Source organism: Cherax quadricarinatus, chromosome 50 (genome assembly GCF_038502225.1).
Source record: "Cherax quadricarinatus isolate ZL_2023a chromosome 50, ASM3850222v1, whole genome shotgun sequence".
NCBI lineage: Eukaryota > Metazoa > Arthropoda > Malacostraca > Decapoda > Parastacidae > Cherax > Cherax quadricarinatus.
This window is the reverse complement of record NC_091341.1, coordinates 24,126,751-24,153,224: the sequence shown is the minus strand read 5'-3', so window position 1 is coordinate 24,153,224 and position 26,474 is coordinate 24,126,751. Positions and strand designations below refer to the sequence as shown.

The 26,474-nt window shown below is 48.5% G+C and overlaps 1 protein-coding gene across 1 annotated transcript in view; it reads right to left on the bottom strand.

Moving 5' to 3' along the window:
• LOC128695265 (discoidin domain-containing receptor tyrosine kinase B) overlaps window positions 1-26,474 on the bottom strand; it is a 430,413-nt gene that overhangs the window by 55,579 nt on the left and 348,360 nt on the right. Inside the window, exon 5 of the mRNA XM_070095538.1 lies at window positions 15,404-15,554. Coding sequence (XP_069951639.1) covers window positions 15,404-15,554 — 151 coding nt within the window. The remainder of the gene's footprint in view (window positions 1-15,403; window positions 15,555-26,474) is intronic.

Here is a 26,474-nt window from a genome sequence, read left to right as displayed (position 1 = left end):
TGGTCAGCACTCACAGTTGTGTGTTGGTCAGCATTCGCAGGTGTGTGTTGGTCAGCACTCGCAGGTGTTGTGTGTTGGTCAGCACTCGCAGGTGGTGTGTGTTGGTCAGCACTCGCAGGTGTTGTGTGTTGGTCAGCTTTCGCAGGTGGTGTGTGTTGGTCAGCACTCGCAGGTGTTGTGTGTTGGTCAGCACTCGCAGGTGTTGTGTGTTGGTCAGCACTCGCAGGTGTTGTGTGTTGGTCAGCACTCGCAGGTGTTGTGTGTTGGTCAGCACTCGCAGGTGTTGTGTGTTGGTCAACACTCGCAGGTGGCGTGTGTTGGTCAGCACTCGCAGGTGTTGTGTGTTGGTCAGCACTCGCAGGTGTTGTGTGTTGGTCAGCACTCACAGGTGTTGTGTGTTGGTCAGCACTCGCAGGTGGTGTGTGTTGGTCAGCACTCGCAGGTGTTGTGTGTTGGTCAGCACTCGCAGGTGGTGTGTGTTGGTCAGCACTCGCAGGTGGTGTGTGTTGGTCAGCACTCGCAGGTGTTGTGTGTTGGTCAACACTCGCAGGTGTTGTGTGTTGGTCAGCACTCGCAGGTGGTGTGTGTTGGTCAGCACTCGCAGGTGTTGTGTGTTGGTCAGCACTCGCAGGTGTTGTGTGTTGGTCAGCACTCGCAGGTGGTGTGTGTTGGTCAGCACTCGCAGGTGTTGTGTGTTGGTCAGCACTCGCAGGTGTTGTGTGTTGGTCAGCACTCGCAGGTGTTGTGTGTTGGTCAGCACTCGCAGGTGTTGTGTGTTGGTCAGCACTCGCAGGTGTTGTGTGTTGGTCAGCACTCGCAGGTGTTGTGTGTTGGTCAGCACTCGCAGGTGTTGTGTGTTGGTCAACACTCGCAGGTGGTGTGTGTTGGTCAGCACTCGCAGGTGGTGTGTGTTGGTCAGCACTCGCAGGTGGTGTGTGTTGGTCAGCACTCGCAGGTGTTGTGTGTTGGTTAGCACTCACAGGTGTTGTGTGTTGGTCAGCACTCGCAGGTGGTGTGTGTTGGTCAGCACTCGCAGGTGTTGTGTGTTGGTCAGCACTCGCAGGTGGTGTGTGTTGGTCAGCACTCGCAGGTGTTGTGTGTTGGTCAACACTCGCAGGTGTTGTGTGTTGGTCAGCACTCGCAGGTGGTGTGTTGGTCAGCACTCGCAGGTGTTGTGTGTTGGTCAGCACTCGCAGGTGTTGTGTGTTGGTCAGCACTCGCAGGTGTTGTGTGTTGGTCAGCACTCGCAGGTGTTGTGTGTTGGTCAGCACTCGCAGGTGTTGTGTGTTGGTCAGCACTCGCAGGTGTTGTGTGTTGGTCAACACTCGCAGGTGGTGTGTGTTGGTCAGCACTCGCAGGTGGTGTGTGTTGGTCAGCACTCGCAGGTGTTGTGTGTTGGTCAGCACTCACAGGTGTTGTGTGTTGGTCAGCACTCGCAGGTGGTGTGTGTTGGTCAGCACTCGCAGGTGTTGTGTGTTGGTCAGCACTCGCAGGTGGTGTGTGTTGGTCAGCACTCGCAGGTGTTGTGTGTTGGTCAACACTCGCAGGTGTTGTGTGTTGGTCAGCACTCGCAGGTGGTGTGTTGGTCAGCACTCGCAGGTGTTGTGTGTTGGTCAGCACTCGCAGGTGTTGTGTGTTGGTCAGCACTCGCAGGTGGTGTGTGTTGGTCAGCACTCGCAGTTGTTGTGTGTTGGTCAACACTCGCAGGTGGTGTGTTGGTCAACACTCGCAGGTGTTGTGTGTTGGTCAACACTCGCAGGTGTTGCGTATTGGTCAACAGTCGCAGGTGTTGTGTGTTGGTCAGCACTCACAGGTGGTGTGTGTTGGTCAGCACTCGCAGGTGTTGTGTGTTGGTCAACACTCGCAGGTGTTGTGTGTTGGTCAACACTCGCAGCTGTTGTGTGTTGGTCAGCACTCGCAGGTGGTGTGTGTTGGTCAACACTCGCAGGTGGTGTGTGTTGGTCAACACTCGCAGGTGGTGTGTGTTGGTCAACACTCGCAGGTGGTGTGTGTTGGTCAACACTCGCAGGTGTTGTGTGTTGGTCAACACTCGCAGGTGTTGTGTGTTGGTCAACACTCGCAGGTGTTGTGTGTTGGTCAACACTCGCAGTTGTTGTGTGTTGGTGAACACTCGCAGTTGTTGTGTGTTGGTCAACACTCGCAGGTGTTGTGTGTTGGTCAACACTCGCAGGTGTTGTGTGTTGGTCAACACTCGCAGGTGTTGTGTGTTGGTCATAAGTGTTGGCAAGGGGATGATGTAAACAATCACCAATACAGTTATTAACAACCCCACAATCACCACCAATGTCATTAACAACCATGACAGTCACCATCACTGCCACTAACAACCACACCATCACAATCACCACCAATGTCATTAACAACCATGGCAGTCACCATCACTGTCACTAACAACCACACCATCACAATCACCACCAATGTCATTAACAACCATGACAGTCACCATCACTGTCACTAACAACCACACCATCACAATCACCACCAATGTCATTAACAACCATGACAGTCACCATCACTGCCACTAACAACCACACCATCACAATCACCACCAATGTCATTAGCAACCATGACAGTCACCATCACTGCCACTAACAACCACACCATCACAATCACCACCAATGTCATTAACAACCATGACAGTCACCATCACTGCCACTAACAACAACACCATCACAATCACCATCACCAGTAAGCTAAATGGCTCGCGAGAGAGTGAAGGGTTAGGAGAGGGGATGCGTGGGTGAGGGGAGAGAGAGAGGGGAGGCGTAGGTGAGGGGACAGGGAGAGGGGTAGGGGAGGATGTCAAACGACCTGGGGAACAAATCGTCTCATAACACTGCTGGGTGTAAATGGTCGTGTGTACGTTGTTTTAGTGACCTTTTATGCTTATTAAGTATCCCCTAGAGGGAAGGGGCTTTGCCTAATTGTGTATATGTATGTATGTATGTATATATATATATATATATATATATATATATATATATATATATATATATATATATATATATATATATATATATATATATATATATATATACCTGGAGGTTATTCCGGGGATCAACGCCCCCGCGGCCCGGTCCATGACCAGGCCTTCCGATGGATCAGGGCCTGATCAACTAGGCTGTTACTGCTGGCCGCACGCAGTCCAACGTACGAGCCACAGCCCAGCTGATCCGGCACTGACTTTAGGTATCTGTCCAGCTCTCTCTTGAAGGCAGCCAGGGGTTTATTGGCAATTCCCCTAATGCTTGATGGGAGGCTGTTGAAGTCTTGGGCCCCTGACACTTATGGTGTTTTCCCTTAGTGTACCAATAGCGCCCCTACTTTTAATTGGGGGCATTTTGCATCGCCTGCCCAGTCTTTTACTTTCGTAGGGAGTGATTTCTGTGTGCAGATTTGGGACCATTCCTTCCAAGATTTTCCAAGTGTAGATTATGATATATCTCTCCCTCCTGCGTTCCAACGAGTACAAGTCAAGTGCTTCCAAGCGTTCACAGTAGTTAAGGTGCTTGCCAGAACTTATACGTGCAGTAAAGGATCTCTGTACACTCTCTAGATCTGCGATTTCACCTGCTTTGAATGGAGATGTTAATGTACAGCAGTATTCCAGCCTAGAGAGAACAAGTCATTTGAAAAGGATCATCATGGGCTTGGCATCTCTCGTTTGGAACGTTTTCATTATCCATCCTATCATTTTCTTTGCACGTGCGATCGTGGCACTGTTGTGATCCTTGAAAGTGAGATCCTCGGACATTACTACTACCAGGTCCCTTACATTATTTTTCCGCTCTATTGTATGGCCAGAGTCTGTAGTATACTCTGTTCTAGTTATTTTCTCCTCCAGTTTTCCATAACCGAGGAGTTGGAATTTGTCCTCATTGAACATCATATTGTTAGGTAAGACACATATGCAACAGTTAGACAACTTTATTCCGAAACGTTTCGCCTACACAGTAGGCTTCTTCAGTCGAATACAGAAAATAGGCAGAAACAGTAGAGATGTGAAGTCGATGTAATCAGTCCATCACCCTTGTAGTCGTAGAATTTGAGGTTGTCAGTCCCTCGGCCTGGAGAAGTTCAGTTCCATAGTCAGGAACTATCTGAAGATCAAGCGACAGTGCGGAGACTTAAATACTGTCGGAAGCAGAGGTGCAGAGTAGTAGTAGTAGTAGTAGTAGTAGTAGTAGTAGTAGTAGTGAGAATGTAACCACTGAGACGTCATGTCCGTCTCAGATCCAACCCTTCTCACTTGAAAAGCTTGTCCAAGGTGTTTTCTGTACCAAGATGCCATGTGTTGCAGTGTCTGACAAGATGAACATCAAAATGGTATACAATACCGACAGGTTGTTAGGTAAGACACATATGCAACAGTTAGACAACTTTATTCCGAAACGTTTCGCCTACACAGTAGGCTTCTTCAGTCGAATACAGAAAATAGGCAGAAACAGTAGGGATGTGAAGTCGATGTAATCAGTCCATCACCCTTGTAGTCGTAGAATTTGAGGTTGTCAGTCCCTCGGCCTGGAGAAGTTCAGTTCCATAGTCAGGAACTATCTGAAGATCAAGCGACAGTGCGGAGACTTAAATACTGTCGGAAGCAGAGGTGCAGAGTAGTAGTAGTAGTAGTAGTAGTAGTAGTAGTAGTAGTGAGAATGTAACCACTGAGACGTCATGTCCGTCTCAGATCCAACCCTTCTCACTTGAAAAGCTTGTCCAAGGTGTTTTCTGTACCAAGATGCCATGTGTTGCAGTGTCTGACAAGATGAACATCAAAATGGTATACAATACCGACAGGTTGTTAGGTAAGACACATATGCAACAGTTAGACAACTTTATTCCGAAACGTTTCGCCTACACAGTAGGCTTCTTCAGTCGAATACAGAAAATAGGCAGAAACAGTAGAGATGTGAAGTCGATGTAATCAGTCCATCACCCTTGTAGTCGTAGAATTTGAGGTTGTCAGTCCCTCGGCCTGGAGAAGTTCAGTTCCATAGTCAGGAACTATCTGAAGATCAAGCGACAGTGCGGAGACTTAAATACTGTCGGAAGCAGAGGTGCAGAGTAGTAGTAGTAGTAGTAGTAGTAGTAGTAGTAGTAGTGAGAATGTAACCACTGAGACGTCATGTCCGTCTCAGATCCAACCCTTCTCACTTGAAAAGCTTGTCCAAGGTGTTTTCTGTACCAAGATGCCATGTGTTGCAGTGTCTGACAAGATGAACATCAAAATGGTATACAATACCGACAGGTTGTTAGGTAAGACACATATGCAACAGTTAGACAACTTTATTCCGAAACGTTTCGCCTACACAGTAGGCTTCTTCAGTCGAATACAGAAAATAGGCAGAAACAGTAGGGATGTGAAGTCCATCGATGTAATCAGTCCATCACCCTTGTAGTCGTAGAATTTGAGGTTGTCAGTCCCTCGGCCTGGAGAAGTTCAGTTCCATAGTCAGGAACTATCTGAAGATCAAGCGACAGTGCGGAGACTTAAATACTGTCGGAAGCAGAGGTGCAGAGTAGTAGTAGTAGTAGTAGTAGTAGTAGTAGTAGTAGTAGTAGTAGTGAGAATGTAACCACTGAGACGTCATGTCCGTCTCAGATCCAACCCTTCTCACTTGAAAAGCTTGTCCAAGGTGTTTTCTGTACCAAGATGCCATGTGTTGCAGTGTCTGACAAGATGAACATCAAAATGGTATACAATACCGACAGGTTGTTAGGTAAGACACATATGCAACAGTTAGACAACTTTATTCCGAAACGTTTCGCCTACACAGTAGGCTTCTTCAGTCGAATACAGAAAATAGGCAGAAACAGTAGAGATGTGAAGTCGATGTAATCAGTCCATCACCCTTGTAGTCGTAGAATTTGAGGTTGTCAGTCCCTCGGCCTGGAGAAGTTCAGTTCCATAGTCAGGAACTATCTGAAGATCAAGCGACAGTGCGGAGACTTAAATACTGTCGGAAGCAGAGGTGCAGAGTAGTAGTAGTAGTAGTAGTAGTAGTAGTAGTAGTAGTAGTAGTAGTGAGAATGTAACCACTGAGACGTCATGTCCGTCTCAGATCCAACCCTTCTCACTTGAAAAGCTTGTCCAAGGTGTTTTCTGTACCAAGATGCCATGTGTTGCAGTGTCTGACAAGATGAACATCAAAATGGTATACAATACCGACAGGTTGTTAGGTAAGACACATATGCAACAGTTAGACAACTTTATTCCGAAACGTTTCGCCTACACAGTAGGCTTCTTCAGTCGAATACAGAAAATAGGCAGAAACAGTAGGGATGTGAAGTCGATGTAATCAGTCCATCACCCTTGTAGTCGTAGAATTTGAGGTTGTCAGTCCCTCGGCCTGGAGAAGTTCAGTTCCATAGTCAGGAACTATCTGAAGATCAAGCGACAGTGCGGAGACTTACTACTACTACTACTACTACTACTACTACTACTACTACTACTACTCTGCACCTCTGCTTCCGACAGTATTTAAGTCTCCGCACTGTCGCTTGATCTTCAGATAGTTCCTGACTATGGAACTGAACTTCTCCAGGCCGAGGGACTGACAACCTCAAATTCTACGACTACAAGGGTGATGGACTGATTACATCGACTTCACATCCCTACTGTTTCTGCCTATTTTCTGTATTCGACTGAAGAAGCCTACTGTGTAGGCGAAACGTTTCGGAATAAAGTTGTCTAACTGTTGCATATGTGTCTTACCTAACAACCTGTCGGTATTGTATACCATTTTGATGTTCATCTTGTCAGACACTGCAACACATGGCATCTTGGTACAGAAAACACCTTGGACAAGCTTTTCAAGTGAGAAGGGTTGGATCTGAGACGGACATGACGTCTCAGTGGTTACATTCTCACTACTACTACTACTACTACTACTACTACTACTACTACTCTGCACCTCTGCTTCCGACAGTATTTAAGTCTCCGCACTGTCGCTTGATCTTCAGATAGTTCCTGACTATGGAACTGAACTTCTCCAGGCCGAGGGACTGACAACCTCAAATTCTACGACTACAAGGGTGATGGACTGATTACATCGACTTCACATCTCTACTGTTTCTGCCTATTTTCTGTATTCGACTGAAGAAGCCTACTGTGTAGGCGAAACGTTTCGGAATAAAGTTGTCTAACTGTTGCATATGTGTCTTACCTAACAACCTGTCGGTATTGTATACCATTTTGATGTTCATCTTGTCAGACACTGCAACACATGGCATCTTGGTACAGAAAACACCTTGGACAAGCTTTTCAAGTGAGAAGGGTTGGATCTGAGACGGACATGACGTCTCAGTGGTTACATTCTCACTACTACTACTACTACTACTACTACTACTACTACTACTCTGCACCTCTGCTTCCGACAGTATTTAAGTCTCCGCACTGTCGCTTGATCTTCAGATAGTTCCTGACTATGGAACTGAACTTCTCCAGGCCGAGGGACTGACAACCTCAAATTCTACGACTACAAGGGTGATGGACTGATTACATCGACTTCACATCCCTACTGTTTCTGCCTATTTTCTGTATTCGACTGAAGAAGCCTACTGTGTAGGCGAAACGTTTCGGAATAAAGTTGTCTAACTGTTGCATATGTGTCTTACCTAACAACCTGTCGGTATTGTATACCATTTTGATGTTCATCTTGTCAGACACTGCAACACATGGCATCTTGGTACAGAAAACACCTTGGACAAGCTTTTCAAGTGAGAAGGGTTGGATCTGAGACGGACATGACGTCTCAGTGGTTACATTCTCACTACTACTACTACTACTACTACTACTACTACTACTACTACTACTCTGCACCTCTGCTTCCGACAGTATTTAAGTCTCCGCACTGTCGCTTGATCTTCAGATAGTTCCTGACTATGGAACTGAACTTCTCCAGGCCGAGGGACTGACAACCTCAAATTCTACGACTACAAGGGTGATGGACTGATTACATCGACTTCACATCTCTACTGTTTCTGCCTATTTTCTGTATTCGACTGAAGAAGCCTACTGTGTAGGCGAAACGTTTCGGAATAAAGTTGTCTAACTGTTGCATATGTGTCTTACCTAACAACCTGTCGGTATTGTATACCATTTTGATGTTCAACATCATATTGTTTACCGTTGCCCACTGGAAAACTTTGTTTATATCTTCTTGGAGGTTAACCGCGTCCTCAGCAGATGACAGCCTCATGCTGATCCTAGTATCATCCGCAAAGGATGATACGGTGCTGTGATGTATATCTCTGTCTATGTCTGATATGAGGATGAGGAATAAGATGGGGGCGAGTACTGTGCCTTGTGGAACAGAGCTCTTCACTATGGCAGCCTCCGATTTAACTCTGTTGACCACTACTCTTTGTGTTCGATTTGTTAGGAAGTTGAAGATCCATCTCCCCACTTTCCCAGTTATTCCTTTAGCACGTATTTTATGGGCTATTACGCCATGATCGCATTTGTCAAATGCTTTTGCAAAGTCTGTGTATATTACATCTGCATTCTGATTTTCTTCCAGTGCATCCAAGGCCATATCATAGTGATCCAGTAGTTGTGAGAGGCAGGAGCGACCTGCCCTGAACCCATGTTACCCTGGATTGTGCAGATTTTGGGAATATATATATATATATATATATATATATATATATATATATATATATATATATATATGTATGTATATATATATATATATATATATATATATATATATATATATATATATATATGTATGTATATATATATGCAAAACAACCACTGTGAAAGAGTAGTGAAATTCCAAGCGCTTTCGTGACTACTCACATTGTCAAGGAACTATGAAAGTAATACATCAAAGGAAGGCAATAAAAGGGCTTAGACCACACCTCACAGTCAACTCCCACAACAAAGAAACACCTGACGCGAGACAGTACCGGACTCATAAGAAAAGAGGAACACTGCAGTAGGTCCGCTGGTCCAACTAGACAGGTCCTCACGACATCCCACCAAATCATTCTACCCAAGAAATAAGGTTTATTTTTTGTCCAATGTATTATTAAACTCTAACCAAATTTTATTAATTATAAATGAATCTAATTTATACAAACCTAAGGAAATATTCATAGTATTTTCAAAACTGCTTTTTATGAAACAAGATTCAATTGTTGTATCAAGCAAGTCCATGGTTGACAGAAATATAATTGAATCTTGTTTCATAAAAAGCAGTTTTGAAAATAATATGAATATTTCCTTAGGTTTGTATAAATTAGATTCATTTATAATTAATACAATTTGGTTAGAGTTTAATAATACATTGGACAAAAAATAAACCTTATTTCTTGAGTAGAATGGACAAGTGGTGACGTGTACTTAGCTCTGTGAAGACCTGTTTGTGTGCTCTCTGTGAATCTGTACCAGGATGCCCTCTCTTGAGCAACTTTACCAGCAGCTGAGAGAAGAGCTCAGAGTTGCTAAGATGAAGATACGGCGATTAACGGAGGAGAACAAGAGGATTCGTAGTAATCCTTCTGTTGTGAGTCCCCAGGTTAAGAGGGGAGCTTGGTCAGTGGCCGGGCAACATGGAACCAAGCTGAAGATCAAGAAAACGGTTGGAGAGGTAGAAACAACGAGAAACCAGAAGACTACCGTGGAAACTTCCAACTCATTCTCGGTGCTACCTGACGAATGTGAGTGTTCTACTGGGAATGCCACAACGAGCACCAAAGAAGCATTGGCAGACGTGAGTAAGACATCCCTAGAAACCCCAACGAAGACCATCGAGAACGTCTTGACGAATTCTACAAGTGGTGTAATGCTACCTGGCGAATGTGAGTCGACTACTCGGAGCATCACGACGGACGACGCCAAGGAAGGTAAAAACATTGTTGTTGTTGGGGATAGCCAGATTAGGTACCTGGATAGGGCATTCTGCTTGAATGATAGGAGTAGGAGGCAGAGAGTGTGTTTTCCTGGGGCTGGGATGAAGGATATTGTTAGCCGTCTGGATGACATCATGAGAGGTAATGGGAGCAATCCTATTATCTGTCTCAGTGCTGGAGGCAACGATGTTGGCAGACGTAGGAGTGAGGACCTGATTAGCAGGTATAGGTCAGCAATAGAGATAATTAGGAGGAAGGGTGGGAAACCTGTCATATGTGGCATTTTGCCAAGAAGAGGAGTTGGAAATGAATGGTTGTCCAGAGCAATTGGTGTCAATTGCTGGCTGGACAAATACTGTAAGGAAAATGCGGTAACATTCATTGACAACTGGGACCTCTTCTATGGCAGAAATGACATGTATGCCAGGGATGGGGTTCACTTATCTAGGTGTGGGGTGGGAGCACTGGGCAACGCAGTGGAGGGAGCTGTTAGGTCTTTAAACTAGGAATAGTTAGTGGTATGGGTTTTGGCGGGAAAACTGTGAAGTCGCAGGGTAGTAACATGAGTACTAGGAGAACTAGTAATAGGCAAAATGAGGTGGATATTGGAAAGCCAGTGGCACTAATTGACAAGGACAGTAATAGGTTTAGTGGAATAACAGAAAGGAGCAGGAAGGGTAAAGAGAGAGGAGGGTCATTAAATATTTATTACACAAATAGTCGCAGTGCTAGGAATAAGATGGACGAGTTGAGACTAGTTGCTAGTGAAGGTAACATAGATGTATTTTCCATTACTGAGACGTGGTTTAATTCAAAAAGTCGGGACATGCCTGCAGAATGTCACATTCAGGGTTTTAAATTGTTCCAAGTAGATAGAAGTATCAGGAAGGGGGGTGGGGTGGCATTGTATGTCCGAGATCGCTTGAACTGTTGCATAAAAACGGGTATTAAGTCTGAAGTAACACATACAGAGTCTGTTTGGATAGAATTTTCAGAGGGGCATGAAAAATTAATTTTAGGTGTGATATACCGTCCCCCAAATTTAGATAGGGACCAGGGGAGACTACTATGGGAGGAAATTGTTAAGGCCACAAGGCACGATAATGTAGTAATTCTAGGAGACTTTAACTTTAGTCATATTGATTGGAATTTCTTGACTGGGAATTTAGAATCATACGATTTCTTAGAAGTAGTTCAGGATTGTTTTTTGAAGCAGTTTGTGACAGAACCTACAAGGGGTAATAACCTGCTTGACTTAGTTCTGGCAAACAATGAATCCCTTGTTAATAATTTAGAAGTTTCAGAGGAACTGGGTGCTAGCGACCACAAATCAATTACATTTAGAATTGAATGGAAGTATGATAGTAGGGATAACTCAGTAACAGTCCCAGATTTTCGCTTAGCAGATTACGATGGGCTTAGAGAACACTTATCATCTGTTGACTGGGGTAACGAAGAGAGCTATCAATATGACAGTTTTCTGAACACAATACATGCTGCTCAAAGAACGTTTATCCCTTATAAGGAAATTAGATCAAATAGAAATGACCCAAAATGGATGAATAATAGGCTGAAATATCTACTAGGGCATAAGAAAGGAATTTATAGACGTATCAAAAGAGGCGAGGGTCATCTTATGAATCAGTATATTGACATTAAGAGGGACATTAAAAAGGGGATAAGAAAAGCTAAAAGGGACTATGAAATTAAAGTTGCTAGGGATTCTAAAACTAACCCAAAAAGTTTTTTCCAGGTCTATAGAACAAAAGTCAGAGATAAGATAGGTCCCCTTAAAAATAACTATGGGCATCTTACTGACAAAGAGAATGAAATGTGCTCGATTTTAAATAATTATTTTTTCTCGGTTTTTACACAGGAAGACACTAATAATATTCCGGTAATTAATTTTTATAGTGGATCAGAAGAAGATAAATTATGTAACATCACAGTCACTAGTGAAATGGTTGTGAAGCAGATAGATCGACTGAAGTAAAATAAGTCACCGGGTCCTGATGAGGTTTTTTCAAGGGTTCTTAAGGAATGCAAAATGGAAGTCTGTGAACCATTAACTAATATTTTTAATTTATCTCTTCAAACAGGTGTAGTGTCTGATATGTGGAAGATGGCTAATGTAATTCCTATTTTTAAAACAGGGGACAAGTCGTTACCGTCAAATTACCGCCCAATAAGCCTGACCTCAATTGTAGGCAAATTACTAGAGTCAATTATAGCTGAGATTATAAGAAGCCATCTCGATAAGCATAGCTTGATTAATGATACTCAGCATGGATTCACAAGAGGCCGGTCTTGTCTAACTAATTTATTAACTTTCTTCAGTAAAGCTTTTGAGGCTGTTGACCACGATAAAGAATTTGATATTGTTTACTTAGATTTTAGTAAGGCATTTGATAGAGTTCCGCACCAAAGACTGTTGAAGAAAGTAGCAGCTCATGGCATTGGGGGAAGGGTGCTCTCGTGGATCAAGTCATGGCTCACAGACAGGAAGCAGAAAGTGTCCATAAATGGGGTTAAATCCGAGTGGGGATCAGTAACAAGTGGGGTTCCACAGGGATCAGTCTTGGGCCCGTTGTTGTTTATAATATATATCAATGATCTTGATGAAGGAATTACTAGTGATATGAGCAAATTCGCCGATGACACGAAGATAGGTAGGATAATTGATTCGAACGTAGATGTTAGGGAACTTCAGGAGGATTTAGACAAACTCTACTCTTGGTCAGAAAAGTGGCAGATGCAGTTCAATGTAGATAAATGCAAGGTTCTGAAGCTCGGGAGTGTCCATAACCCTAGCACTTATAAGTTAAATAATGTAGAACTTAGCCATACAGATTGCGAAAAGGACTTGGGGGTTATGGTAAGCAGCAACCTTAAACCAAGACAGCAATGCCTAAGCGTACGTAATAAGGCAAATAGATTACTGGGATTTATATCAAGAAGTGTAAGCAACAGAAGTCCAGAGGTCATACTGCAGCTTTATACATCATTAGTAAGGCCTCACCTAGATTATGCAGCTCAATTCTGGTCTCCATATTACAGAATGGACATAAATTCGTTAGAAAACATTCAGCATAGGATAACTAAATTAATACATAGCATTAGAAATCTTCCTTATGAAGAAAGATTGAAGACTCTTAAGTTACATTCACTTGTTAGACGAAGAATGAGGGGAGACCTGATCGAAGTGTATAAGTGGAAGATAGGTATTAATAAAGGGGATATTAACAAGGTCTTGAGGATATCTCTCCAAGAGAGAACCCGCAGTAATGGATTTAAATTAGATAAGTTTAGATTTAGAAAGGACATAGGAAAGTATTGGTTTGGAAATAGGGTAGTTGATGAGTGGAACAGTCTACCTAGTTGGGTTATTGAGGCTAGGACTTTGGGTAGTTTCAAATTTAGGTTGGATAAGTACATGAGTGGGAGGGGTTGGATTTGAGAGGGACTTGCACATCGGAGCTTGTTTCTTGGGTGGCATTGAAAATTGGGTTGGTCAAATGTTGTTAGTGGGATGAATTGTAAAGGACCTGCCTAGTATGGGCCAACAGGCCTGCTGCAGTGTTCCTCCTTTCTTATGTTCTTATGTTGGTGGGATGTCGTGAGGACCTGTCTAGTTGGACCAGCGGACCTACTGCAGTGTTCCTCTTTTCTTATGAGTCCGGTATTGTCTCGCGTCAGGTGTTTCTTTGTTGTGGGAGTTGACTGTGAGGTGTGGTCTAAGCCCTTTTATTGCCTTCCTTTGATGTATTACTTTCATAGTTCCTTGACAATGTGAGTAGTCACGAAAGCGCTTGGAATTTCACTACTCTTTCACAGTGGTTGTTTTGCATAATTTAAAATCACCTGTTTACTGTGATCTTATTGTATATATATATATATATATATATATATATATATATATATATACATACATATATATATATATATATATATATATATATATATATATGTATATATATATATATATATATATATATATATATATATATATATATATATATATATATATATATATATATATATATATATATATATATATATATATATATATATTTCCGAATCTTCACGAAAAATACCAACGTTAATCTGCACTTTGGTAACCTTCGTTACTAATACTGGCAAGCACAGTGCATTTTAAATGCAGAATATCATTAGTGGGAAGCAGGTAAGCCGAACGATAAGTGAGGATTTGATGGGCTTAAAAAAGATTGTTATTGCCAGCGGGGATTGTGAGGAGTTTACCTGCGCTAAGCTCAAGGGGTCCGTGGTAAGCTTGCCAGAGCTCTAACACACACCTGCCTGGGGGCTACTGTTTGTTGTTGGTACTGCTGTTGTTACTGCTGCTGTTGTTTGTTGTTGCTGCTTTTGTTGTTTGTTGTTACTGCTGTTCTTGATGTTGCTGTTGTTGAGGTTAATGTTGTTGCTGTTTGTTGTTTCTGTTTTATTCTATAGTTGCTGCTGTTTTGTCACCACATGTTTAGGTGGTGATAATAGTGGTAGTGACGGGAGTGATAGAAGGGGTGGTGGTGATAATAGTGGTAGTGACGGGAGTGATAGAAGGGGTGGTGGTGATAATAGTGGTAGTGACGGGAGTGATAGAAGGGGTGGTGGTGATAATAGTGGTTGTGGGGGAGGTAGTGGTGTTCAGATACCAGGTACCGGAATTTCTTACACAGAAAAGGGCGTTAGGGAGTGGGTGGCAGGAAAGGGAGTTAGGCATGGGTGAGATAGAGAAAGGGGAAGCGATTTGAGAAGTGGTAAGGTGTTAGAGAAGAGGTGGAGAGGTTAAAGGGACAGTAAAAATAGGGGGGGGGGTCAGGTCACTATCTGCCCAGTACATCATGTTACCCTCTATCTTAACCACCCATCTCTCAACCACTAATCATATGAACCACACAGGGGTAATTTGTAGGCGGTGGGTGGTGGGGGAACACCCAGCAGGTGGGTACATGGGTTACTACCCACAGCCACCACCTACTAGCACCCTGGTTGGCTGCCCCGGATAAGATACTGAAATCAGGTGTCTTGCTTCCCCAAGTTAGCCAGATTCCGTCATCCTCTGTTCATAAGGAACCTGCGTGGAGCCTACCTACCTGAGGCACCTGCTTGTCCATGAGGAGCCTTTATGAGGAACCTGTATGAGGCATAAGGAGCCTACCTCTTTGAAAAGCATTCCTGCATCAGGAGCCTACCTGCTTAAGGAATCTACCTGTATGGAGCGTCAACTACTTGAATAGGAATCTATCTGCTCGTGGAATCTACGTATATGTGAAGCACCTACCTGCTTGAGGAACCTATATATGAAGCACCTACCTGCTTGAGGAACCTATGTATAAAGTATCTACCTGCTTGAGGAACGTATATATATGAAGCATCTACCTGCATAAGGAACCTACCTGCTTAAGGTACTGGCATCCACAGGGAACCTACCTTCATTAGGAGCTTACCCATGCATGAAACTCGTAAAGTACTTACTTCCACTAAGAACCTACCTGCACGAGGAGCCTACCTGTGTAGTTACAGCCGTAGAGCTCGAGTCTGAGACAGACGACCCTGGGGTGGGCGCTGAAGGGCTGTAGTCTGACCCTGGCGGCCAACACGGGGCGGGCCAGTGTGTTCTTCACCTCCGTGAAGGTATCACTGTTACCAACCAGCAGCGTCTGAGGGAGATACCAGAGAGAAGTCAGATTATAAAGGTCCATCACTACGCTAGTTGCTTAGGCGTAAAGGTCTGTCAACACGATGGTTTGTGAGAGTTAGGGTTCAGCAGCACGTTAGTCTGTGAAGTTCATGAACTTCACGAGTATTTTGAAGGTCACTTCTCACCTGTACACTGACATCCACACACACACACACACAAGTGGAACAATCTGGAAAGTGAAGTAGTGGAGGCAGGATCCATACATAGCTTCAAGAAGACGTACGACAAAGTTCATGGAGCAGGGAGAGAGTGGACCTAGAAGCCACCAGCGACCCGACCCCCTACAACCACAAACAGGTGATTACACACCCGCGTCATGCTCTCGCGAAATCCACATTACACAAACTTCCCATTAGTCGCATCGTGAAATACTTTTGTACTTACACAAGAATAGGTTTACCTGCCGGGCAGAAAGAGATCAATAAAAGTCTCTAACATGGACTAACACTGGGATGCAAACACTAGCTGTGGCTCGACCCCTGCAACCACAGTTAACTCAGTACTATGTCCACACTAATTGCTCTTTCTTAGTTTTGTTTTACGCGACCTAGGGCGAAAATGTCATCTCTAATGTATTGTTTAGAGATTTTGTAATGATTTTATTAAGGAGTAATTTGTAGAGTGTGTGGAGGAGCCCGGGAGCTAGAATATTTTCTCTCTCTCTTTCTCTCTCTCTCTCTCTCTCTCTCTCTCTCTCTCTCTCTCTCTCTCTCTCTCTCTCTCTCTCTCTCTCTCTCTCTCTCTCTCTCTCTCTCTCTCTCCCTCTCTCCCTCTCTCCCTCTCTCCCTCTCTCTCCCTCTCTTTCTCTCTCCCTCTCTTTCTCTCTCCCTCTCTCTCTCTCCCCTCTCTTTCTCTCTCTCACTCTCTCTCTCTCTCTCTCTCTCTTGATTAGCGAACAGAAGATCGAACCTGCGTTTACTCGTTGAAACTCACCACAGAACGGAAGGTTGTTCCTATTGTAAGCTTATTCTGCTTATTCTAAGAGCTTTGGACATCTTACACAAAGAGATGAGAGACACTGACATCATTCACAAGAACCTGGGAGGTACTAACATCATACACAAGAAGCTGAGAGGTACTGACATACACAAGGAGCTGACAGGTACTGATATACAAAGAGCTGAGAGGTACTGACATACACAAGGAGCTGAGCTCATTGCATGGTGTTGGAGGTAATTATCACTTAACAATATTATCCCGTGAGGGAGAGCGTGAACAAGGGATACTGAGTGTCTCAGATCTGAAGGTGCCACAAAGAGAGTTACCCAAGTGGGAAATGACGATGAAAGCGGAATTATAGCGAGTTATAGAGTTGACGCGAGCTCCAGAGAATAGAAGGTGGAGCTGTTAGTAGGTGCGGGCGTGAGTGCTGTTGAAGAGAGTTGGAGTGCGCGCAACTCAGCTGCAGGAAACACTGGACACAAGATGCAACAAGATTATGAACTGCAGGAAACACTGGATAGAAGAGGCAACGAACCCATGAACTGCAGGAAACACTGGATAGAAGAGACAACAATGAACTGCAGGAAACAGAGGATAGAAGAGGCCAGAAGACGACAGATAGATCTCAAAGACAGACGAAACAGCGTAAATCATTATTTTTATCAACGTTTCCCTCATGTTTACTATATAATTTAACAAAAGTGTCCGAAAGCGAAACGTACATGTGTGTGTGTGTGTTTAGTGGAGGAAAATGTTGACCGGATAAACAATATTTAGAGAATATTCATCAACTAATATTAAGAAGTCAATATCCATACTTTAGGTGATAGGACACAAGTGCAACTAATGTGACATTTTATTGTTTCAACGTTTCGCTCTCCTGGATCTCTGACAAAGCTTCTGGAGAGCTAAACGTCGCACATGTATCCTCTTACCTAACACATTATCATTAATTCTGTCTATAAAAATATTTTTATCCTTTGAAGCTGACGGGAACCCTTTGTTAACCCGTCTGTTTGAGCATGATGCTGCTGCTGCTGCTGCTGCTACTGCTGCTGCTGCTGCTGCTGCTGCTGCTGCTGCTGCTGCTGCTGTTGCTGCTGCTGCTGCTGCTGCTGTTGCTGCTGCTGCTGCTGCTGCTGCTGTGCCTGGTACTGCTGTTGTTGCTGCCGTTGCTGTTGCGTGCCTGCTGCTGCTGCCTGCTTGCCGCTGCTGCTGCTGCTTGCTGCTGCTGCTGCTGCTGCCGCCTGCGTTGCTGCTGCTTGTTGCTGCTGCTGCCTGCTGCTGCTGCTGCTGCTGTTGCTGCTGCTGCTGCTGCTGCTGCTGCTGCTGCTGTGCTGCTGTTGCTGCTGCCTGCTGCTGCTGCTGCTGCTGCTTGCTTGCTGCTGCTGCTGCCTGCTGTTGCGCTGCTGCTGCTGCTGCCTGCTGCTGCTGTTGCCTGCTGCCGCTGCTGCTGCGCTGCCTGCTGCGCTGCTGCCGCCTGCTGCTGCTGCGCTGCTGCTTGCTGCTGCTGCTGCTTGCTGCTGCTGCCTGCTGCTGCCGTGCGCCGCTGCTGTTGCTGCTGCTGCCGCCGCTGCCGCCGCTGCCGCTGCTGCCACTGCTGCTGCTGCGCTGCCTGCTGCTGCTGCCTGCCGCTGCCGCTGTTGCTGCTGCCTGCTGCTTGCCTGCGCTGCCTGCTGCCGCTGCTGTTGCTGCTGCTGTTGCTGCTGCCGCTGCTGTTGCCGCTGCCTGCTGCTGCTACCTACCGCTGCTGCTGCTGCCTGCCGCGTTGCTTGTTGCTGCTGCTGCCTGCTGCTGCTGCTGCCTGCTGCTGCTGCTGCTGCCTGCTGCTTGCGCTGCTGCGCTGCTGCTGCTGCTGCTGCTGTTGCTGCTGCTGCTGCTGTTGCTGCTGCTGCTGCTGCTGTTGCTGCTGCTGCTGCTGCTGCTGCTGCTACTGCTGCTGCTGCTGCTGCTGCTGCTGCTACTGCTGCTGCTGCTGCTACTGCTGCTACTGCTGCTGCGGCTGCTGCTGCTGCTGCTGCTGCTGTTGCTGCTGCTGATGCTGCTGCTGCTGCTGCTGTTGCTGCTGCTGCTGCTGCTGCTGCTGCTGCTGCTGCTGCTCCTACTACTCGCTGCTGCTTGCTGCTGTTGCTGCTGCTGCTACTGCTTGCTGCTGCTGCTGCTGCTACCGTTGCTGCTACTGCTGCTGCTGCTGCTGCTGCTGCTGCTGCTGCTGCTGCTACTTCTGCTGCTACTGCTGCTGCTGCTACTGCTGCTGCTGCTGCTACTGCTACTGCTGCTGCTGCTGCTGCTGCTGCTGCTACTGCTGCTGCTACTGCTGCTGCTGCTGCTGCTGCTGCTGCTACTGCTGCTGCTGCTGCTGCTGCTGCTGCTACTGCTGCTGCTGCTGCTACTGCTGCTGCTGCTGCTGCTACTGCTGCTGCTGCTGCTGCTGCTGCTGCTACTGCTGCTGCTGTTGCTACTGCTACTGCTGCTGCTGCTGCTGCTGCTGCTACTGCTGCTGCTGCTGCTGCTGCTACTGCTGCTGCTGCTGCTGCTGCTACTGCTGCTGCTGCTGCTGCTGCTGCTGCTGCTGCTACTGCTGCTGCTGCTGCTGCTGCTGCTGCTGCTGCTACTGCTGCTGCTGCTGCTGCTGCTGCTACTGCTGCTGCTGCTGCTGCTGCTGCTGCTGCTGCTGCTGCTGCTGCCTAAAATGGTTTTACAATAAAGCAGTATCACCATCGCATTACAACCAAAACCAAGTTCATTAATCTTATTCCACAAATCATATCCGCAATTGGTTCGGCGCGTCATAGTCCGCGAGTCACACAAATTGTCACGATGTAATTAGAAGAGTCTCCCGGGGAATGGGGAGGGGGAATGAGGAAGGTAGGAATGGGGATGGGTAAGAGGGGGAAGTGTCAGGTTATATCTGAGACAAGGGGAAGGTCTGTTTCAGCTCCAGTGTCTCAGATCAACAGTCCTTCAACGTAGAGTCCCGTTGTAGCTAGTTCATTGGATATCTTCTTTCTCGCTACTATGCTGAGATGATGAATTACACACGTGTGGATATCTTTATTGTGGAGACGTTTCACCACACAGTGACTTCCTCAGTCCGGTACAGAGAAGAATAGGATCAGAAGTTTAAGGTAATCAGTCCCTCAGTCTTGATAAGGCTAATGGACATGAATTCGAGGATGAGGGACTGATTATACCTCAGACTTCCTTCTGATCTTCAGAAATTCTTCTTTGAATTGAAGGCTCTTGATTCAAGGAATTGAAACCATCCTTCCTATCAGTGAATAGAACTGGGCACTGCATGAACCCCCCCTATGTGTTTAGCGCTTCCCCGTGAATGTAGTAGTAGCAGTAATAATAATAATAATAATAATAACGAAAATTATAAATTTTTAATAATAATAATAATTGATTGTGATGTTTCTTGTACTTGGCTTTGTGTTTACGTAGGCGTGGGCTTCACAGTGGTGCTGGTTACTCGAGGACTGCTCGTAAGTAGGTAGCAGTAGTGTAAGTAGGTAGCAGTAGTGTAAGTAGGTAGCAGTAGTGTTAAGTTCTAAATGTGTGCTTTATGTTTTGTGAAGACGACTGACTCCATGCTGCTGGTGAGTTCTCTCTCTCTCTCTCTCTCTCTCTCTCTCTCTCTCTCTCTCTCTCTCTCTCTCTCTCTCTCTCTCTCTCTCTCTCTCTCTCTCTCTCTCTCTCTCTCTCTCCCTTTCCTCCTCCTCCCCCTTGGTAGCAACAATTGCGTGGGGGGAGGGGGGTCCCAGGGGATCATAAACCAGGTGTCATCGTGTCTTATTAAACCACGACATTGACAGCCTGAGGGGACCTCCACTCCACATCAAGTTTAACCTCCCTAGTTTGTTTGTGTTGCCAAGGTCTGCTTTATTCCTCCCTTACTTCCTCCCTTCCTTTCTTCCTCCCTTCCTCCTTCCCTACCCAGGGCTGTCTTCTCTCCTCCCCAGGACTGTCTTCTTCCCTCCCCAGGACTGTCTTCTTCTTCCCTCCTCAGGACTGTCTTCTCCTTTCCTCCCCAGGGCTGTCTTCTTTCCTCCCCAGAGCTGTCTTCTTTCCTGCCCAGAGCTGTCTTCTTTCCTCTCCAGGGCTGTCTTCTCCTTCCCTCCCCAGGGCTGTCTTCTTCCCTCCCCAGGGCTGTCTTCTTCCCTCCCCAGGGCTGTTTTCTTCTCTCCCCAGGACTGTCTTCTTCCCTCCCCAGGACTGTCTTCTTCCCTCCCCAGGACTGTCTTCTTTCCTCCCCAGAGCTGTCTTCTTTCCTCCCCAGAGCTGTCTTCTTTCCTCCCCAGGACTGTCTTCTATCCTTCCCAGGACTGCCTTCTTTCCTCCCCAGAGCTGTCTTCTTTCCTCCCCAGAACTGTCTTCTTTCCTCCCCAGAGCTGTCTTCTTCCCTCCCCAGGGCTGTCTTCTTCCCTCCCCAGGGCTGACTTCTTCCCTCCCCAGGACTGTCTTCTTCCCTCCCCAGGGCTGTCTTCTTCCCTTCCCAGGACTGTCTTCTTCCCTCCCCAGGGCTGACTTCTCCCCTTCCCAGGACTGTCTTCTTCCCTCCCCAGGGCTGTCTTCTTCCCTTCCCAGGACTGTCTTCTTCCCTCCCCAGGGCTGACTTCTTCCCTCCCCAGGACTGTCTTCTTCCCTCCCCAGGGCTGTCTTCTTCCCTCCCCAGGACTGTCTTCTTCCCTCCCCAGGGCTGTCTTCTTCCCTCCCCAGGACTGTCTTCTTCCCTTCCCAGGACTGTCTTCTTCCCTCCCCAGGGCTGTCTTCTTCCCTTCCCAGGACTGTCTTCTTCCCTCCCCAGGACTGTCTTCTTCCCTCCCCAGGGCTGTCTTCTTCCCTCCCCAGGACTGTCTTCTTCCCTCCCCAGGGCTGTCTTCTTCCCTTCCCCGGACTGTCTTCTTCCCTCCCCAGGACTGTCTTCTTCCCTCCCCAGGACTGTCTTCTTCCCTCCCCAGGACTGTCTTCTTCCCTTCCCAGGGCTGTCTTCTTCCCTCCCCAGGACTGTCTTCTTCCCTCCCCAGGACTGTCTTCTTCCCTCCCCAGGACTGTCTTCTTCCCTCCCCAGGACTGTCTTCTTCCCTCCCCAGGACTGTCTTCTTCCCTCCCCAGGGCTGTCTTCTTCCCTCCCCAGGACTGTCTTCTTCCCTCCCCAGGGACGTCTTCTTCCTTCCCCAGGGCTGTCTTCTTCCCTCCCCAGGACTGTCTTCTTCCCTCCCCAGGACTGTCTTCTTCCCTCCCCAGGGATGTCTTCTTCCCTCCCCAGCACTGTCTTCTTCCCTCCCCAGGACTGTCTTCTTCCCTCCCCAGGACTGTCTTCTTCCCTCCCCAGGACTGTCTTCTTCCCTCCCCAGGACTGTCTTCTTCCCTTCCCAGGACTGTCTTCTTCCCTCCCCAGGACTGTCTTCTTCCCTCCCCAGGGCTGTCTTCTTCCCTCCCCAGGACTGTCTTCTTCCCTCCCCAGGGCTGTCTTCTTCCCTTCCCAGGACTGTCTTCTTCCCTCCCCAGGACTGTCTTCTTCCCTCCCCAGGACTGTCTTCTTCCCTTCCCAGGACTGTCTTCTTCCCTCCCCAGGGCTGTCTTCTTCCCTCCCCAGGACTGTCTTCTTCCCTCCCCAGGGATGTCTTCTTCCTTCCCCAGGGCTGTCTTCTTCCCTCCCCAGGACTGTCTTCTTCCCTCCCCAGGACTGTCTTCTTCCCTCCCCAGGGATGTCTTCTTCCCTCCCCAGGACTGTCTTCTTCCCTCCCCAGGACTGTCTTCTTCCCTCCCCAGGACTGTCTTCTTCCCTCCCCAGGACTGTCTTCTTCCCTCCCCAGGACTGTCTTCTTCCCTTCCCAGGACTGTCTTCTTCCCTCCCCAGGAGTGTCTTCTTCCCTCCCCAGGGCTGTCTTCTTCCCTCCCCAGGACTGTCTTCTTCCCTCCCCAGGACTGTCTTCTTCCCTCCCCAGGGCTATCTTCTTCCCTTCCCAGGACTGTCTTCTTCCCTCCCCAGGGCTGACTTCTTCCCTCCCCAGGACTGTCTTCTTCCCTCCCCAGGACTGTCTTCTTCCCTCCCCAGGACTGTCTTCTTCCCTCCCCAGGACTGTCTTCTTCCCTCCCCAGGGCTGTCTTCTCTCCTCCCCAGGACTGTCTTCTTCCCTCCCCAGGACTGTCTTCTTCTTCCCTCCTCAGGACTGTCTTCTCCTTTCCTCCCCAGGGCTGTCTTCTTTCCTCCCCAGAGCTGTCTTCTTTCCTGCCCAGAGCTGTCTTCTTTCCTCTCCAGGGCTGTCTTCTCCTTCCCTCCCCAGGGCTGTCTTCTTCCCTCCCCAGGGCTGTCTTCTTCCCTCCCCAGGGCTGTTTTCTTCTCTCCCCAGGACTGTCTTCTTCCCTCCCCAGGACTGTCTTCTTCCCTCCCCAGGACTGTCTTCTTTCCTCCCCAGAGCTGTCTTCTTTCCTCCCCAGAGCTGTCTTCTTTCCTCCCCAGGACTGTCTTCTATCCTTCCCAGGACTGCCTTCTTTCCTCCCCAGAGCTGTCTTCTTTCCTCCCCAGAACTGTCTTCTTTCCTCCCCAGAGCTGTCTTCTTCCCTCCCCAGGGCTGTCTTCTTCCCTCCCCAGGACTGTCTTCTTCCCTCCCCAGGACTGTCTTCTTCCCTCCCCAGGGCTGTCTTCTTCCCTTCCCAGGACTGTCTTCTTCCCTCCCCAGGGCTGACTTCTCCCCTTCCCAGGACTGTCTTCTTCCCTCCCCAGGGCTGTCTTCTTCCCTTCCCAGGACTGTCTTCTTCCCTCCCCAGGGCTGACTTCTTCCCTCCCCAGGACTGTCTTCTTCCCTCCCCAGGGCTGTCTTCTTCCCTCCCCAGGACTGTCTTCTTCCCTCCCCAGGGCTGTCTTCTTCCCTCCCCAGGACTGTCTTCTTCCCTTCCCAGGACTGTCTTCTTCCCTCCCCAGGGCTGTCTTCTTCCCTTCCCAGGACTGTCTTCTTCCCTCCCCAGGACTGTCTTCTTCCCTCCCCAGGGCTGTCTTCTTCCCTCCCCAGGACTGTCTTCTTCCCTCCCCAGGGCTGTCTTCTTCCCTTCCCCGGACTGTCTTCTTCCCTCCCCAGGACTGTCTTCTTCCCTCCCCAGGACTGTCTTCTTCCCTCCCCAGGACTGTCTTCTTCCCTCCCCAGGGCTGTCTTCTTCCCTCCCCAGGACTGTCTTCTTCCCTCCCCAGGACTGTCTTCTTCCCTCCCCAGGACTGTCTTCTTCCCTCCCCAGGACTGTCTTCTTCCCTCCCCAGGACTGTCTTCTTCCCTCCCCAGGGCTGTCTTCTTCCCTCCCCAGGACTGTCTTCTTCCCTCCCCAGGGATGTCTTCTTCCTTCCCCAGGGCTGTCTTCTTCCCTCCCCAGGACTGTCTTCTTCCCTCCCCAGGACTGTCTTCTTCCCTCCCCAGGGATGTCTTCTTCCCTCCCCAGCACTGTCTTCTTCCCTCCCCAGGACTGTCTTCTTCCCTCCCCAGGACTGTCTTCTTCCCTCCCCAGGACTGTCTTCTTCCCTCCCCAGGACTGTCTTCTTCCCTTCCCAGGACTGTCTTCTTCCCTCCCCAGGACTGTCTTCTTCCCTCCCCAGGGCTGTCTTCTTCCCTCCCCAGGACTGTCTTCTTCCCTCCCCAGGGCTGTCTTCTTCCCTTCCCAGGACTGTCTTCTTCCCTCCCCAGGACTGTCTTCTTCCCTCCCCAGGACTGTCTTCTTCCCTTCCCAGGACTGTCTTCTTCCCTCCCCAGGGCTGTCTTCTTCCCTCCCCAGGACTGTCTTCTTCCCTCCCCAGGGATGTCTTCTTCCTTCCCCAGGGCTGTCTTCTTCCCTCCCCAGGACTGTCTTCTTCCCTCCCCAGGACTGTCTTCTTCCCTCCCCAGGGATGTCTTCTTCCCTCCCCAGGACTGTCTTCTTCCCTCCCCAGGACTGTCTTCTTCCCTCCCCAGGACTGTCTTCTTCCCTCCCCAGGACTGTCTTCTTCCCTCCCCAGGACTGTCTTCTTCCCTCCCCAGGACTGTCTTCTTCCCTTCCCAGGACTGTCTTCTTCCCTCCCCAGGACTGTCTTCTTCCCTCCCCAGGGCTGTCTTCTTCCCTCCCCAGGACTGTCTTCTTCCCTCCCCAGGACTGTCTTCTTCCCTCCCCAGGGCTGTCTTCTTCCCTTCCCAGGACTGTCTTCTTCCCTCCCCAGGGCTGACTTCTTCCCTCCCCAGGACTGTCTTCTTCCCTCCCCAGGACTGTCTTCTTCCCTCCCCAGGACTGTCTTCTTCCCTCCCCAGGACTGTCTTCTTCCCTCCCCAGGGCTGTCTTCTTCCCTCCCCAGGACTGTCTTCTTCCCTCCCCAGGACTGTCTTCTTCCCTCCCCAGGACTGTCTTCTTCCCTTCCCAGGGCTGTCTTCTTCCCTCCCCAGGACTGTCTTCTTCCCTCCCCAGGACTGTCTTCTTCCCTCCCCAGGGCTGTCTTCTTCCCTTCCCAGGACTGTCTTCTTCCCTCCCCAGGACTGTCTTCTTCCCTCCCCAGAGCTGTCTTCTTCCCTCCCCAGGACTGTCTTCTTCCCTCCCCAGGACTGTCTTCTTCCCTTCCCAGGGCTGTCTTCTTCCCTCCCCAGGACTGCCTTCTTCCCTCCCCAGGACTGTCTTCTTCCCTCCCCAGGGCTGTCTTCTTCCCTCCCAGGACTGTCTTCTTCCCTCCCCAGGACTGTCTTCTTCCCTCCCCAGGGCTGTCTTCTTCCCTTCCCAGGACTGTCTTCTTTCCTCCCCAGGACTGTCTTCTTCCCTCCCCAGGGCTGTCTTCTTCCCTTCCCAGGACTGTCTTCTTCCCTCCCCAGGACTGTCTTCTTCCCTCCCCAGGACTGTCTTCTTCCCTCCCCAGGACTGTCTTCTTCCCTCCCCAGGGCTGTCTTCTTCCCTCCCCAGGACTGTCTTCTTCCCTCCCCAGGACTGTCTTCTTCCCTCCCCAGGACTGTCTTCTTCCCTCCCCAGGGCTGTCTTCTTCCCTCCCCAGGACTGTCTTCTTCCCTCCCCAGGACTGTCTTCTTCCCTCCCCAGGGCTGTCTTCTTCCCTCCCCAGGACTGTCTTCTTCCCTCCTCAGGACTGTCTTCTTCCCTCCCCAGGACTGTCTTCTTCCCTCCCCAGGACTGTCTTCTTCCCTTCCCAGGACTGTCTTCTTCCCTCCCCAGGACTGTCTTCTTCCCTCCCCAGGACTGTCTTCTTCCCTCCCCAGGACTGTCTTCTTCCCTCCCCAGGACTGTCTTCTTCCCTTCCCAGGACTGTCTTCTTCCCTCCCCAGGGCTGACTTCTTCCCTCCCCAGGACTGTCTTCTTCCCTCCCCAGGACTGTCTTCTTCCCTCCCCAGGACTGTCTTCTTCCCTTCCCAGGACTGTCTTCTTCCCTCCCCAGGACTGTCTTCTTCCCTCCCCAGGACTGTCTTCTTCCCTCCGCAGGACTGTCTTCTTCCCTTCCCAGGACTGTCTTCTTCCCTCCCCAGGGCTGACTTCTTCCCTCCCCAGGACTGTCTTCTTCCCTCCCCAGGACTGTCTTCTTCCCTCCCCAGGACTGTCTTCTTCCCTCCCCAGGACTGTCTTCTTCCCTTCCCAGGACTGTCTTCTTCCCTCCCCAGGACTGTCTTCTTCCCTCCCCAGGACTGTCTTCTTCCCTTCCCAGGACTGTCTTCTTCCCTCCCCAGGACTGTCTTCTTCCCTTCCCAGGACTGTCTTCTTCCCTCCCCAGGGCTGACTTCTTCCCTCCCCAGGACTGTCTTCTTCCCTCCCCAGGACTGTCTTCTTCCCTCCCCAGGGCTGTCTTCTTCCCTCCCCAGGACTGTCTTCTTCCCTCCCCAGGACTGTCTTCTTCCCTCCCCAGGACTGTCTTCTTCCCTCCCCAGGACTGTCTTCTTCCCTCCCCAGGGCTGACTTCTTCCCTCCCCAGGACTGTCTTCTTCCC